Source organism: Aquarana catesbeiana, linkage group LG01 (assembly GCF_042186555.1).
Source record: "Aquarana catesbeiana isolate 2022-GZ linkage group LG01, ASM4218655v1, whole genome shotgun sequence".
In the NCBI taxonomy this organism is placed as follows: Eukaryota; Metazoa; Chordata; class Amphibia; order Anura; family Ranidae; genus Aquarana; species Aquarana catesbeiana.
Window position 1 is genome coordinate 386,251,809 of NC_133324.1, and position 15,325 is coordinate 386,267,133.

General features: G+C 39.2%; 1 protein-coding gene across 3 annotated transcripts in view; it reads right to left on the bottom strand.

Annotated features, from left to right (window-relative positions):
* PCSK5 (proprotein convertase subtilisin/kexin type 5) overlaps positions 1 to 15,325 on the bottom strand; it is a 635,867-nt gene that overhangs the window by 232,075 nt on the left and 388,467 nt on the right. For all 3 annotated transcript variants that reach the window (XM_073634106.1, XM_073634125.1, XM_073634116.1), the window contains exon 14: positions 3,030 to 3,173. In XM_073634106.1, the coding sequence (XP_073490207.1) occupies positions 3,030 to 3,173 (144 nt within the window). The remainder of the gene's footprint in view (positions 1 to 3,029; positions 3,174 to 15,325) is intronic.

The window sequence follows — 15,325 nt, forward strand, 5'->3', positions numbered from 1 at the left end:
CCTGTTTTCCTTAATTAGAATGGGAGCGCCTGCACCCGATCCGATAGACGGATCGGCCTTGGGGGGCAACATCCCGGGCTCCCTGGACAGGTAAATGTCCTTATTAAAAGTCAGCAGTGTTTGTAACTGCTGACTTTAAAAAAAAAAAAAATTGCGGATGGAACACTGCTTTAAGTGGGAGCCAACCCTCGGAGAAGAACTTTCCCTTGAGCAATGGCAAACTTATGGTCTCGAGCAGCCAATAGCTCTATTTGCACCCTCTATAAGGAAAAATAGGATTTTTGACTTAACGTAAAATCAGTTTCTCTGAGTTTATTGACAGACACAGCCTTTTTTATTCAGAACCATAGGGTTATATCAACCCCTACAGGAGTAGGACACTAGGCAGAAAAAAGCCTTGGCTATGTCCATGGGCAGTCCCAGGTGATATACACACCCCTCTCTGCTATAGGCCTTCAGTTATTTAACAAGCAGTATCTGTAAGTATTAAAACTCCATAGAGGGGCAGGTGCTGTGTCTGTCAATGAACTCAGATAAACGGAAACAACCAGGGGGTGTTCGGCTCATCCCTACTCCTAACACAGGATCCAGTGCCTGAAGCAAGCATTACAGGCAGGCCCCATATAGGGGGTCTGGGTACAGTCTCCAAGGTACAAACTGGGGGGGGTAACTAATCCAGAAACTGCTAGATAGCCCAGGGAAGTAAGCACATTGTGATTGACACTTCAGAGAAACAAACTGCATAGTTAAAAAGGAAAAATACTTCTCCAGAGCAAAAAAGTTCCACCACCTAGGGACACTAGCAAAAAATTTAAGTCTACAGAGTGGGTGGGCTTAAAGGAGTATTCTCTATAGGCAGCCCTTTTTTTTTACCAGTGTCCAGTCACCTGAAGACAGCTTGCATATAACCCATTACCTATGAACACAAGTCATGTGTCCTGTACTATTAAGATATGGCATTTTGGAAATGGTTATTGACTTTTGCAGTTTCCTCTAGGACTCTAGGCCTGTACGTAGGGTATCTGACTGTACTATTCTCTATCCTTCTACTAAACAGACTTAAAAATTCGTACCTGGGCAAATCAAGTGTTTGTGTTTATTGAATGACTAAAAAAAGGAGTCAGAATGTGCTTTTAGTTCTACGTTCCAAATCTCTTAGTGATATCAATAAAATATCCTCTTAGCGGGCGGCACAGTGGTGTAGTGGAAAGCACATTCACCTAGCAGTACAAAGGGTTTCTGGTTCTAATCCCAACCACGACACTACCTGCCTGGAGTTTGCATGTTCTCCCTGTGCCTGTGTGGGTTTCCTCCGGGTACTCCGGTTTCCTCCCATACTCCAAAGACATGCTGGTAGGTTAATTGGATCCTGTCTAAATTGTCCCTAGTATGTATGAATGTGAGTTAGGGACCTTAGATTGTAAGCTCCTTGAGGGTAGGGACTGATGTGAATGTACAATGTATATGTAAAGCGCTGCGTAAATTGACGGCGCCATATAAGTACCTGAAATAAAATAAAATAAAAATAAATCCTAATGCTAAAGCCAACCATAGACAGATGGGAATTCGCCTGCTTCAGCAGGAATTGGCTGAATTTAGATCAGTCTATGGGAAGACTGGTTGTACTATTGATCGACTTTAGTACAACCAGCCTGTCGAATTTTTTTGAGTAAATACTGCACCAACTATAGCTGGCAGTAGTAATTATTGTATTCTAACTGTGAGGAAATGTCCTGCTGTCGAACACAATAGCGCAGCAGGAGAGATTCCTCCATCAACACTGAATGTGTTGATGGTGGAATCTAGTAATTTTCTTTTCTTCAACCCACGGTTGCTCAATGTGTGGCCAGCCTAGAGGTGACCATCAATTTTTCTTGTACCAAATCATTTATTTTATTTCAGGTCTGTGCAATGGATTTTTTTTATTTCTGAGACCAAAAATGTTAACATCATTTACAGAGTTTCCAGCATGTAAAAATGTATACATATGTTTTTTCAAAATCTCTAGCAGAAATCAGGGAGTGGATTTAAATTAGATTAGGTAAACATGCAGGTCTTTCAAGCATGTCTTTGAGAAAATAAATTGCAACGTGTCACTGAAGATTAATGTTCTGCATTCACACTTGGACTTCTTTCTCGAAAATCTAGGTGCACTCAGTAGCGAACATGAAGAAAGGTATCACCAGGACATTGCCACAATTAAAAAATGGCATCAAGGCAACTTGAATCTATCAATGCTGGCTGACTATTGTTGGATACTGCAGCAAGATGCACTGGACACTGAGTACAAACAGCAGCAAAACACTTTTAGCCCCACTGAACTTGTGGGAAACATTTTGACATTAAATACAATATAGTATATAGTATATAAGTGCTTGTTACCCCAACATTTCATATTCCTGATATGTGCCTGCTGTTCTGTATACTTGTATGAAAAAGTATCCTGTTCTCTTTGTAGTGCTTCCTTTATGTGAAATTCCTGGTGTTCCTGCCAATCCCTCTGCTTTCCTATTAATAACTGAGCACACTAAGCAGGAGAGCACAGCATGGTCAGTTTCCTAGCTATGCTGGGAACTCAGTGAGCTCTCCTCCAATGATCAGACTTTCCCTGACCCCCCCCCCCCAACAGCATTTCACTGGGAAGATCAGTGTACTTTTGCTTCTCCATCCCCCCAGCTCTTATGTAGCTGAGAACAGAGGGAATGACGATCAATTATATACAGTAAAAAAGTTTTTTTTTATATCTACACACAAATGTTCAGCATTTCTGTTTTAAACTGAATGGGTTGTTTTACAATGTGTTTGTTTACAATGTGTTTGTTTACAATCACTTTCATTTCATAATTCTCAAGATAAATATGTGATACTGTAATTCTGAAATTATATTTTTGTTCAGTTTGAATTAATCACCATCATAATCACAATCATAATCACCATCAGCTTTTTAGGAAGCAAAACTTTGAAACAAACTGTTGTCCAGTCTATCTATGCCATTCATAGATTGATTGGACCATATAAATATCTCTCACCTGTGTAGTCATCAATGTTGTACTCCTCTGATGGCTCCTCAATAGGACTGGACCGTACTCTCTCCACCTTAGGAACATCATTTCTGGGTGAGTATGGCTGAATGGATGTGCCATACAAAACAAGTGACCATTCTTTCAATTTCCCTTAAGGCAAAAGTGTAAACAAGAATTGAGAAAAATCACAAAAAATAAATCAGTCAATCTATGATATCATACATTACTATAAGGCTCCATGAAAATATATTAAGTACATTTAGAAATTCATGGGGAAAAAAATAACATTTCACAAAGGCACCCAAAGAAATTTTGATCATATACAGCATCCATTTACATGCATGCCAAGGGCTACATCTTTTGGTGCGACAGTCAAGTTCTGCCTACCCTTTTGCTTGCATACTGTCACACTAAACTGCTGAGATCATACTCTTTTATTGATCATCTACCTTTAAATCTGGAGTCCTGCATTCCGATTACACTCTACTACTCTCTGCTTCTATGCATTTTAATGTGTTGTTATGGAGAATCACCACCCCAGTTTTACCAGTTTTAGCCAGCTCTCCAGTTAACTTCAGTTAGCAGTTAACAAAGTGGAGTCTGTTTTTGTTATGTTTCCAAGTCCATTGAGGCTATGTAATTGACATCATCCCCACCAGGCTTCTGGGGATGCCAGTCCCTGTTTAACAAAATAGCTGAGGCTATCAGCATGGTTTACCTTACATCTTAAGAAAAAGAGCCATTAGAAGATAATCCACAATTTTCCTGCCTATATTTGAATGTCAGGTTTAAAAGTGTTCTATGTGTAGGACATTTTAGACACAATCATAATTTGAAGGAAAATTCTGTTCCTGTATATAGGATATAACTTTGCAATTAAAGTACCTGCACATCAGCATGGCCTTTCAACTAACTTTGGAGGAAGCTTTTTAATTAAAATGGAAATGAAACCACCAAAGTGAATAATGAAAAAAAAAAATTTTAAACGGCAAAGAAAAAAAAACAAAAAAAAACAACAACTCAAAAATTAGTGAACATTTCTATTCATGTATAGATACAGGAACAGCAGAGATGTCTTTGACGTACAGGCTGTGATTGGCATCTTAGCTTTACCTTCTTTATGCTGTGTCACTGCATTAAAATGTCACCATCTCAGTGAAATGACTGTTATCAATTACAGTGGGGATCGAAAGTTTGGGCACCCCAGGTAAAAATGTGTATTAATGTGCATAACGAAGCCAAGGAAAGATGGAAAACCTCCAAATGGCATCAAATTACAGATTAGACATTCTTATAATATGTCAAAAAAAGTTAGATTTTATTTCCATCATTTACACTTTCAAAATTACAGAAAACAAAAAAATGGAGTCTGCAAAAGTTTGGGCACCCTGCAGAGTTAATATCTTGTACTGCCCCCTTTGGCAAGTATGACAGCTTGTAAACGCTTTTTGTAGCCAGCCAAAAGTCTTTCAATTCTTGTTTGAGGTATCTTTGCCCATTCTTCCTTACAAAAGTCTTCCAGTTCTTTGAGATTTCTGGGCTGTCTGTCACGCATACATATAATATAATATTGAGGTCAGGAGATTGTGAAGGCCATGGCAAAGCCTTCAGTTTACGCCTCTTGATGTAATCCCAGTGGATTTTGAGGTGTGTTTAGGATCATTATGCATTTGTAGAAGCCATCCTCTCTTTAACTTCAGCTTTTTCACAGATGGCATCAAGTTACTATGCAAAATTTGCTGAAATTTTATTGAATTCATTTTTCCTTCTACTCGTGAAATGTTCCCTGTGCCACTGGCTGCAATACAACCCCAAAGCATGATTGATCCACCCCCATGCTTAACAGTTGGACAGAGGTTCTTTTCATTAAATTCTGTGCCCTTTCTTCTCCAAACGTACCTTTGCTCATTCCAGCCAAAAAGTTCTATTTTAACCTCATCGGTCCACAGAACTTGTTTCCAAAATGCCTCAGGCTTGTCTATATGTTCATTTGCAAAGTTCAAACGCTGATTTTTGTGGTGAGGACGTAGAAGAGGTTTTCTTCTGATGACTCTTCCATGAAGACCATATTTGTACAAGTATATCTTTATAGTGGAATAGTGTACCACAACTCCAGTGTTTGCCTGATCTTTCTGGAGGGATCGTGCAGTCAAACGTGGGTTTTGAATTGCTTTCCTCACAATCCTGCGAGCTGTTCTGTCTGATATTTTTCTTGGTCTTCCAGATCTTGCTTTAACTTCCACTGTTCCTGATGGCTGCCATTTCTTAATTACATTCCGAACAGAGGATATTGACATCTGAAAATGCTTTGCTATCTTCTTATAGCCTTCTCCAGCTTTGTGAGCGTCAACTATTTTCAGTTTCAGTTTCCTAGACAACTGCTTAGAAGAACCCATGGTGCTGATTGTTGGGGCAAGGTCAGATGAGTCTGGCCATTTAAAACCTTTGAGATTGACATCACCTGGTCTTCCCAGACGATGATTGAGAACAATCCATGACACTGGCAGGTCTCAGCTTTGCAAAGGGGGCAGTGCATGCTATAAATTCTGCAGGGTGCCCAAACTTTTGCAGACGCCATTTTTTTGTTTTCTGTAATTTTGAAAGTGTAAATGATGGAAATAAAATCTAACTTTTTTTGACATGTTATAAGGATGTCTAATCTGTAATTTGATGCCATTTGGAGATTTTTCCATCTTTCCTTGACTTCGTTATGCACATTAATACACATTTTTACCTGGGGTGCCCAAACTTTCGATCCCCACTGTAGATAGAAACCACAAAACATACATTTATTTCTAATGAGAACCCAGGAGCTGAAACCTGACTTTACGGTTCTGTGGTCACTTCTTTTACTTAAGTCTGCTAATTAAGTGGAGTTAAGTGTTCACAGGTGTATATAACTTTCTTCACAGCTCGCATTTGAGCTGGCTCACATTTGATGCTGGCTTACATGTGGAATTGTTGAACAAATTAGAATTTTCAATAAAAATGGAGAGGAGTTAAAACAGGAGTCTTCTAAGTTGTAACTTACATTTTACATTTCCTATAAGTAATAATATTGTAACTGGGATAATGAGTGCTAGCCAGGTTGAAGGTTTTGGTCTGTCACATGTATACAATAATGAAGCAACAGATCCAAGATGAATACAGCTGTAACAGATGTGAGAAGGTTGCCTTCTTGGAAAGCTCACATGCTGAGGAGCAAATTGCAACAATGAATAGAACAGATAACCTTAAAAGGAGTCTTCTGCTCATTAAGCAGGTGGTCAGTGGGGTTAATAAGGAGGGTGGAGGGGTAAGTCAGGATGTTCAGGTAGGAAGATGAGTTAATGTAGTTAGGGGGATTAGTAGGGGTTTGCAGAAAAGGAAGGCCAAACCTGTGTTTGAGCACCAAAACAAATTTGCCAAGTTGGGTGACGATGTGGAAGTAGCAAACTCAGAGGTGGCAGCCCTGAATGTCACTGTTACCCTTAACATCCGAGAGAGCAGCCCATCTAATAGGGCTGGTAAAGGGCAGTGCAGGAAGGCCTAGACCTATTGGTAATAGGGGATTCTATAATCAGAAAAACTGATAGAATAATTTGTCGCCAGGATCAACCGAATGGTTTGCTGTCTCCCTGGTGCCAGGGTTTGGCATATGGTGGACTTGGGTTGATAAATTACTGGGAGGGGCTTGGCATGACCCAGCTGTCTTGGTTCATTGGAACCAATGACAGAATAAATGAAACATGGAGGATCCTTGAGAATCAATTTCAAGAACTGGGCTGCAAGTTGAAGGAAAGGCCATCCAGGACTATATTCGCTGGAATATTGCATGTGCAATGTGCAATGCGGGAAAGACAGGTGCAGATTAGAAAACTGAATGTATGGCTATAGACATGGTGTAAGACGGAAGAATTTGGGTTTTTAGAGCACTGAGCTGACTTTTCGTTGGGGGTGCCACCTATGTGCTAAAGATCTTTTGCACTTACAGTAAATGGAAGGGGGTCTGATGTGTTTAGGGACAGGTTTATGGGAAGGCCACAAATAAGAAAAATTGGAGAGTTGAAAGCTTTGGTGCATGGAAAAAAACTGATTTAATTGATATTACTGAATCCAATTGTTTGTTTTTAGCCTTTTCAGTGCACATCCATCACTGTTATCCCTATCAACCATGGCTTAGACCCTTCAAATCTCTGCAAAAGCCACCCCTCTGAGTCCAAACACATTTTTGTATTTTAAGCATGGCAGTTCAGCTCACATGATTGCTGCAAAATTAACTGCTGACATGGCCTGTGCTTGTAATCACACTGAAGTAAGGTTGCTTTTAATTCCCCTACCAGACCTTATCAATACAAACTTTACCCAACACATACAATGCCTTCATTCTCTCCTTCCTACAGATAACATTGAGGCCTGATTCACACTGATGCGTCAATCGCTTTGACTTTGGAGCACTTGTTACATCAGAAGTCAGACACTATTCAGTGCAATGGAAGCGTTCCAATTGGTGCGACTTGAGTTGCTCCGACTTAGAAAAAGGTTCCTGCATTACTTTAGGTCTGACTTTAGTATGACTTGCATTGAATTCTGTTAAAGAAGTTGCATGCAAGTCGTTCTCAAGTCGCACTGGGGGCTGACTTTGAAGTTGCGGGCAGTGTGAACCCGTAAAGTCCAGTAAATTTCTAGCCCATTCACATTGTGTTCAATCAAGGAAATTCAGAGTTTTAACCCTTTCATATCCATCTTTGCAGTGTATATGACTCACTTTAGGTGCTATATTTGTGCATTTTCACCTAATGAGACCGTTGTTTGAAATTATATTTAGAAAGGAAAATACCCCCACATATACTGAATAGTCTGTGGTTATACAATTCTTTGACCACCTTCTAGGCTGGATCTACCACTAATGGATTGGTGTGTTTGTGTTATCCTCATAATGCAGAATGTTGGTAAGCCTGGGGTAGATTGCTGAGGATTGCGCAGTTGTACAATTGGGTTGCATAGTGTATGCTTTGAGATATGCACATATCCATTTTTGGATATATTTTACTCATATATTTATTCTCATTATTATTATTGTTGTTGTTATTAAATACTGTATTATTTGTATTATTACTGTTTTACCCAATTGATGAATTGAAGTGGTATAAGATTCTCACATTTGTCTGAGGTTCTTGTATTGATAATCTATTCAGTATTACCCCTTTAATTTCATCTATTGGCAATTGGGTACTTAGTTTTAACTATGAACCTGAGGTGGGGATATTATGTTGATATTATTGGCCATTTTTGGACCCCTGGAAGGCGTTGGCTAATCCTTGGATTGTCACCCTGACTATTGGAATAAGAATTGAAAGCATTGTTAATTTTGGCAGCAAATTTCGATTTAGTTTTAGTCTTAGTTTTTGACCAAACTAGCATTTTAGTTTTAGTCCCAATTTTGGACTAAATTGCTTTTTCTGCATTTGTTTTAGTTTTAGTCGTATTTAGTCGACTAAATCTCCAGTAAATTTTAGTCGACTGAAAGTCATTTTAGTCGTCTAAAATCTAATGGGTGCAGTTAAATTGTAATGCATTATTTAAGCATTTCTCTACAATTTCCAAACTCATTATATACCGCTGGAGTGAAAAATCAAATGTGTTATTTACGGTACTAAGGTTTGAACATGCACTACACACCAGTGTTAATTTTGACGTCAAATTTCCATTTAATTTTAGTCATACTCTTTTGACTAAAATGCCATTTTAATTTTAGTCGTATTTTAGTCTTTGGACTAAAATGGCATTTTAATTTTAGTCGCAGCAATACTTTATGTCACACCGTATTTGCGCAGCGGTTTTACAAGCACAATTTTTTGGGAAAAAAATACACTTTTTTTAATAAAAAAAAAAGACAACAGTAAAGTTAGCCCATTTTTTTTTATATTGTGAAAGATATTGTTATGCCGAGTAAATTGATACCCAACATGTCACGCTTCAAAATTGGCACTCGCTCATGGAATAGCGACAAACTTAAAAAATGTATACAGATTACCAGTTTTTAATTACAGAGGAGTTCCAGTGCTAGAATTATTGCTCTTGCTCTAACGATTGCAGCGATACCTCACATGTGTGGTTTGAACACAGTTTTCGTATGCGGGCGCGACTCGCCTATGCACCGCAAGTTTGGCGGGACAGGGAGCTTTACATTTTTTTTTTCTTATTTATTTTACTTTTATTTTTTATTTTTACACTGTCCTTTAAAAAAAAAAATTGGGTCACTTTTATTCCCCTGTAATAGAAAAAAAGCATGAAAGGACCTCTTAAATGGTCAAAAAGACCCCAGATCTCACATTTACACTTAACCACTTCAGCCCCGGAAGATTTTACCCCGTTTCGGAGCAGAGCACTTTTTACAATTTGGCACTGCGTTGCTTTAACTGACAATTGCGCGGTCATGCAATGCTGTACCCAAACTAAATTTGCGTACTTTTTTTCCCACAAATAGAGCTTTCTTTTGGTGGTATTTGATCACCTCTGTGGTTCTTATTTTTTGCGCTATAAACAAAAAAAAAGCTACAATTTTGAAAAAAAAAACGATTTTTTACTTTTTGCTATAATAAATATAATAAATATCCCCAAATTAAAAAAAAACAAAAACACATTTCTTAATCAGTTTAGGCCAATATGTAGTCTTCTACATATTTTTGGTAAAAAAAATTGTAATAAGCATATATTCATTGGTTTGTGCAAAAGGTATAGCGTCTACAAACTATGGAAAGATTTATGGCATTTTTATCATTTTTTTTTTTACTAGTAATGGCGGTGATCTGTGATTTTTAGTGGTATTGCGTTGGACAGGTACTTTTAACACATTTTTGGGACCATTGACAATTATACAGCGATCAGTGCTATAAAAATGCACTGATTACTGTGTAAAAGTCACTGGCAGGGAAGGAGTTAACACTAGGGGGGGCGATCAAGGGGTTAAATGTGTGTTCCCTCAGTGTGTTCTAACTGTATGGGGATACCACTGAGTAAAAGAGAAGACATATCGCTGTTCCTACTTACTAGGAACAAACAACATGTTTCCTCTCCTCTGACAGCACAGGGATTTGTTTGTTCACACACACAAATCCCTGTGGCGCACGTAATTGCATGTGGCCGGCAGCGATCGCCGGCCACGCGCATCGGGTCCCCTGCCGCGCAACGGGCGCGTGCCCTCTGGTGCCTGAAAAGGGCACAGTGGTGCAGTGGATAGCACTTTCGCCTAGCAGTAAGAAGGGTCGCTGGTTCGAATCCCACCCACGACACTACCTGCCTGGAGTTTGCATGTTCTCCCTGTGCCTGCGTGGGTTTCCTCCGGGTGCTCCGGTTTCCTCCCACACTCCAAAGACATGCTTGTAGGTTAATTGGATCCTGTCTAAATTGTCCCTAGTATGTATGAATGTGAGTTAGGGACCGTAGATTGTAAGCTCCATGAGGGTAGGGACTGATGTGAATGTACAATGTATATGTAAAGCGCTGCGTAAATTGACGGCGCTATATAAGTACCTGAAATAAATAAATAAAATAAATAAATAGGACGTACCCATACGGGATTTCGCCCAGGAGAGCCATTCTGCCGCAGTATATATGCGTGAGCCAGTCGGGAACTGGTTAAATGCAATAAAAAAAAATAAGACCATTGGGTGGAAGTGACGTTTAACATTGCTACCGTCATCCAATGGTATGGAGCCGAGCAGGAGCCATTCTTCCCCCACTTGGCATCCAGCCTCACAGGGGGAAAGAATGCGATAATCTCCATATTTTTAATGACATAAAAATAATATAAGTACATTACAATGGTACATATCATGTATGGAGTAATAACATATAATATAGATGCACACATGGCAAGCCTGTCATAAATAAATTAATATACATAACACAGTAAATGACGGTATATAAAATAATTGAACTGTATGAATTCATATATATACACACATATGTTGGCTTGGCAGCACTAAAATATATTTTGGAATAAAAAATATTATAATATTGTAAGAATGAATGGATGTTGTATCTAGATGAAATCCTATTGAGGCATATAGCTACATCCTGAATGCCCGAAGCCAACACTTCCTTAAGAGGTGGATGCTATAGGGTATCTACGGAAAGAACAAGTTTGTCAGTCCTGGGTACTTACAACAGAGTGAAATGGTATGTAGTATGAGTAAGGTCAACCAATCAATAGCTTCATTCAAAGTCCCAATTCCCTTCTTTTTGTCTACTTGAACCAGGGATGGAGGCACATACGTGCTTCATTTAAAGTCCCAAATTCCCCATAATTCCCATATATGCTCAGGGATGGAGGTGGTTGTTTATTAGATAGACAGTGTTCCCCTGTCACCTAGGTGTAAGGTTTGTCCGTTTGTTTGTGGACCCTTCTAGGTCCACACACACGGAACCTTTTAACATTATGTTTACAAGACTTGGAAGCATATTCTGACATCAGCAATCCTGGTGGGGAGTTGTGGGTAACTTGACATCAGGGCCGTTTGCTGTCTTCTACCCAGGAGCTGCGATGCGCTCTGGGAGTGCTCCCCCTCCTTCCGCCCTGTTTAGGGGCGGGCAATCATGGGGGTTCGGGCGGCCGCCCACAGCGAATCAGCGCCATGCACCGTGCTCCATGTGTGACGTCATTCATGGGCGCCTCAGCGGGAGAACAAGGTTTATATAAGGCGCATCCCCAGGCATAGCTCTCTCTGCTTCACAGGATTAGACATTGTATCTCATGGAAACACTTTGCTTACATGTACGATTCCAAGGTAATTATTATTTGATTCCAATACTTTGTTATTTTGCATGTCACTCTTCTCTCTAACTTTTTCATGGTTCCTTGGTAATTGTTGCTTTTTCTATAATGGACGTTTATACACTTATCACTTCAACTCCCTACATTTTGGCTGGTATCTCATTACCACCATTTCATCTACAAATTTTTTAACTTTCTTGCAAGCTCCCACTTGGCACTCATGCCCATATAATGGATATTTTATCCATTACAAACTCCACTGGCAGTTACATTTCACCTCCGATCACTTCTGATTATTTTGAAGATTGGAGATCTGTGCTATGGAGGTGCTCCATGTGCGCCCTGTTGCTTTGGGGCTCCAGACTACCTCAGCTCCCGGGTTGGATTACCCATCTGGCCCTGACCTTACTCTCACTACATACCATTTCACTCTGTAGTATGTAAGTACCCAAGACTGACAAACTCGTTCTTTCCTGCTGTGCCCAGTTTAATATTAGATCTAATTACGGTATATATTGTTCTTTGTAGATACCCTTTAACATCTGCCCCTGAGGATTTTCATCTAGATACAACATCTATTCATTCTTACAATATTACAATATTTTTATTCCAAAATAATTTTATTGCTGCCAAGCCAACATATGTATGTGTGTATATATATATATATATATATATATATATATATATATATATATATATATATATATATATATATATATATATATATGTATATATATATGAATTCATACAGTTCAATTATTTTATATACTGTCATTTACTGTGTTATCTATATTCATGTATTTATGACAGTCTTGCCATGTGTGCATCTATATTATGTGTTATTTCTCAATACATTATATATACCATTGTAAAGTACTTATATTATTTTTATGTCATTAAAACATGTGCAAAACACATTTTTACCTTAACCAATCAGTAGCCTCATTCAAAGTCCCAATTCCCTTCCTTTTGTCTACTTGAACCAGGGATGGAGGCACATACATGCTTCATTTAAAGTCCCAAATTCCCCATAATTTCCTGAGGCTGAGGCTGTTAGGGCTGCAGGCAGATAAGATAATGATTGTGCTGGGGAAGGCATTGAGATTCGCTTATGTCCTCTGCAGTGGGGTCAGCAATTATCATTGCAATTTGGCTCACAAAATATTGCATACATCCTGATCTAAACCTGCAGGGGAAGCCACACCTGATAAAGCCAAAAAGGACCCTAAATAATGTAGGGACAAAAGCAGTGGACAAGGTTCTAAGCTGCTAGTGTCAGGTCTTTGAAAAGGAAAACTGCAAGTCACCCCAGAACTGCTAGTGAATCAAGAGGTGGAAAGACCCGAAACGGCCTCCAAGGTTGTTCCTGAGGATACGCAGATCTGGATAGTTGCATTAGAGATCCTCTCAAACAGGGTGTAACTGCAGTCTCAAATGAAGAAGAAAATAATCTTGTAGAAAAAAAAGGAGAAGGAGGAAGGAGAGAGGAAGGAGAGGAGGCAGGGGAACTCAAAAGAGTAAAACCCCATTAGGAGCAGGAATCTATAACCTTAGTGGCTCGCCTCTCAATGAGGACGAGATTAGGGTTTTAGATAGAGGTCTTAAATACGCCCCTACCCGTAATTTAAATAAATTTCAGACATACATTAGTCTGCAAAAATTCATCAGAAATCTAAATGTAAAGAAATACCATCTTTCTAATACTACTGTCCGGACTGAATCTAATGCTGCTAAAACATTGGGTAAACATTCCACCCTCCTTAATAAGTCAGTTTTTAATCCCCCCAATCTGGACACTAAGCATGTTGATGTTTTTAGAAACATGATTGCTAAGGATCTTGAATCACTTAAGATCCGGAAAGTGAATGATCCAGTATATGGCTTCGTTCTCGATTGTTTGAATTTTTGTCTATCAAAAAATTACTTTTGGTACAACAGACAATTTTACCTCCAAACTAGAGGCGTAGCCATGGGGGCCCGGTTCTCTCCCAGTGTTGCCAATTTATTTATGGCACACTGGGAGGAAGATGCCATCTACAAAAATACGCCCCCGGAACTTGTCTGTTACCAAAGATATATTGATGACATTATTATGATTTGGACGAGGGATAGGACCAATCTTGATTTGTTTATGCAGAAATTGGATAGGAATACCAGGAACATAGTCCTGTCTTGGAACATCAGTAACAAACGGATTGTCTTCCTGGATTTGGATATTTCTATGGAGGGGAATCGATTTAAGCTGATGAATCATTTCAAGCCAACCGATCGCAATGCGTTCATCTCCCTAGGAAGCTGCCACCACTCTCAGTGGTTGTACAACATCCCGAAGGGACAATTCGTGCGCATTAGGCGAAATTGTTCACTAGAGAGTGATTACATCTCACAATCACAGGTTCTGTCGGCCCGCTTTATTCAAAAGGGGTATGACAGGACCAGTATTGATAGAGATATTGAAAGTGTCCGGATGCTTGATAGAAACACGTTGGTGTCTAATTGCCCTAAAATTCAACAGGATACATCAGGGAATATTAAAATGGTTCTTGATTTCAATGTTCAGTATAAACAATTTGAAAGAGTGGTTCGCAAACATTGGCCTATTCTCATGTGGGATAAGGTGCTTGGTCCAGCTCTTCCTCAGTTTCCCCAGTTTGTCTATAAAAAGGCCCCTTCTTTGAGAGATAAGTTGGCCCCTGGAGTTATTGATCCACCAGTCCTGTTTAAGAATAGGATATTTAATATACTGAGGGGATTCTATGCCTGTGGACAATGTCCACCATGTAAACAGGCTAAAGGTAATATTAAAAAACGTAAGGAGTTTGTTGCCACAGCAACCAAGAAAGTTTACAAAATAAAGGATTTCATCACATGTTCCACTACAGGGGTAGTGTACATGATGGAGTGTGAATGTGGCCTCCAATATGTAGGGAGAACATCTAGACCTTTACATATTAGAATAGGAGAACATGTGAATAATATTAAAAAAGGTTTGGTCACTCACAACGTTTCCAAGCATTTTCGATTATTCCATGCTCGAAGCCCCGCCAAATTAAAATTCTGGGGGGTTGAAAAAGTGACCCCCCCATTGGAGGGGGGGAACTTTATTCGACAATTGAGCCGCCGTGAGTCATTTTGGGTTTACGAGACCCAAGTGGGGGTACCCATGGGACTCAATGTCGAATTCGACTTGAATTGTTTCATTTCCGATTGATAAACAATTCGCATGGTGTATCATCTCAGATCGTTAATTACGTGCATGGTATATTTTCCCTCTGGAATATCGATATGTATATGTGTATTTTGTTTATCTTATACATTGAGATTTGGAATAGATGTTATGCTCATGGTATGGCTGTCAGGTGGCTGCAGTGATGTTGTTTTTTATATAGTATATGGGGAATTTTCCATATGCTGCTTATTAAATTTTATTTTTATTTTAACCTTTTTATTTGAAATCCCCCTCTTCCTTTTTAGCCTATTATATGCAGGTGTGGTGATCGGTATAAGCATTTTTTAGTTTGTGGTCAGGTAGCAGCCATACAAA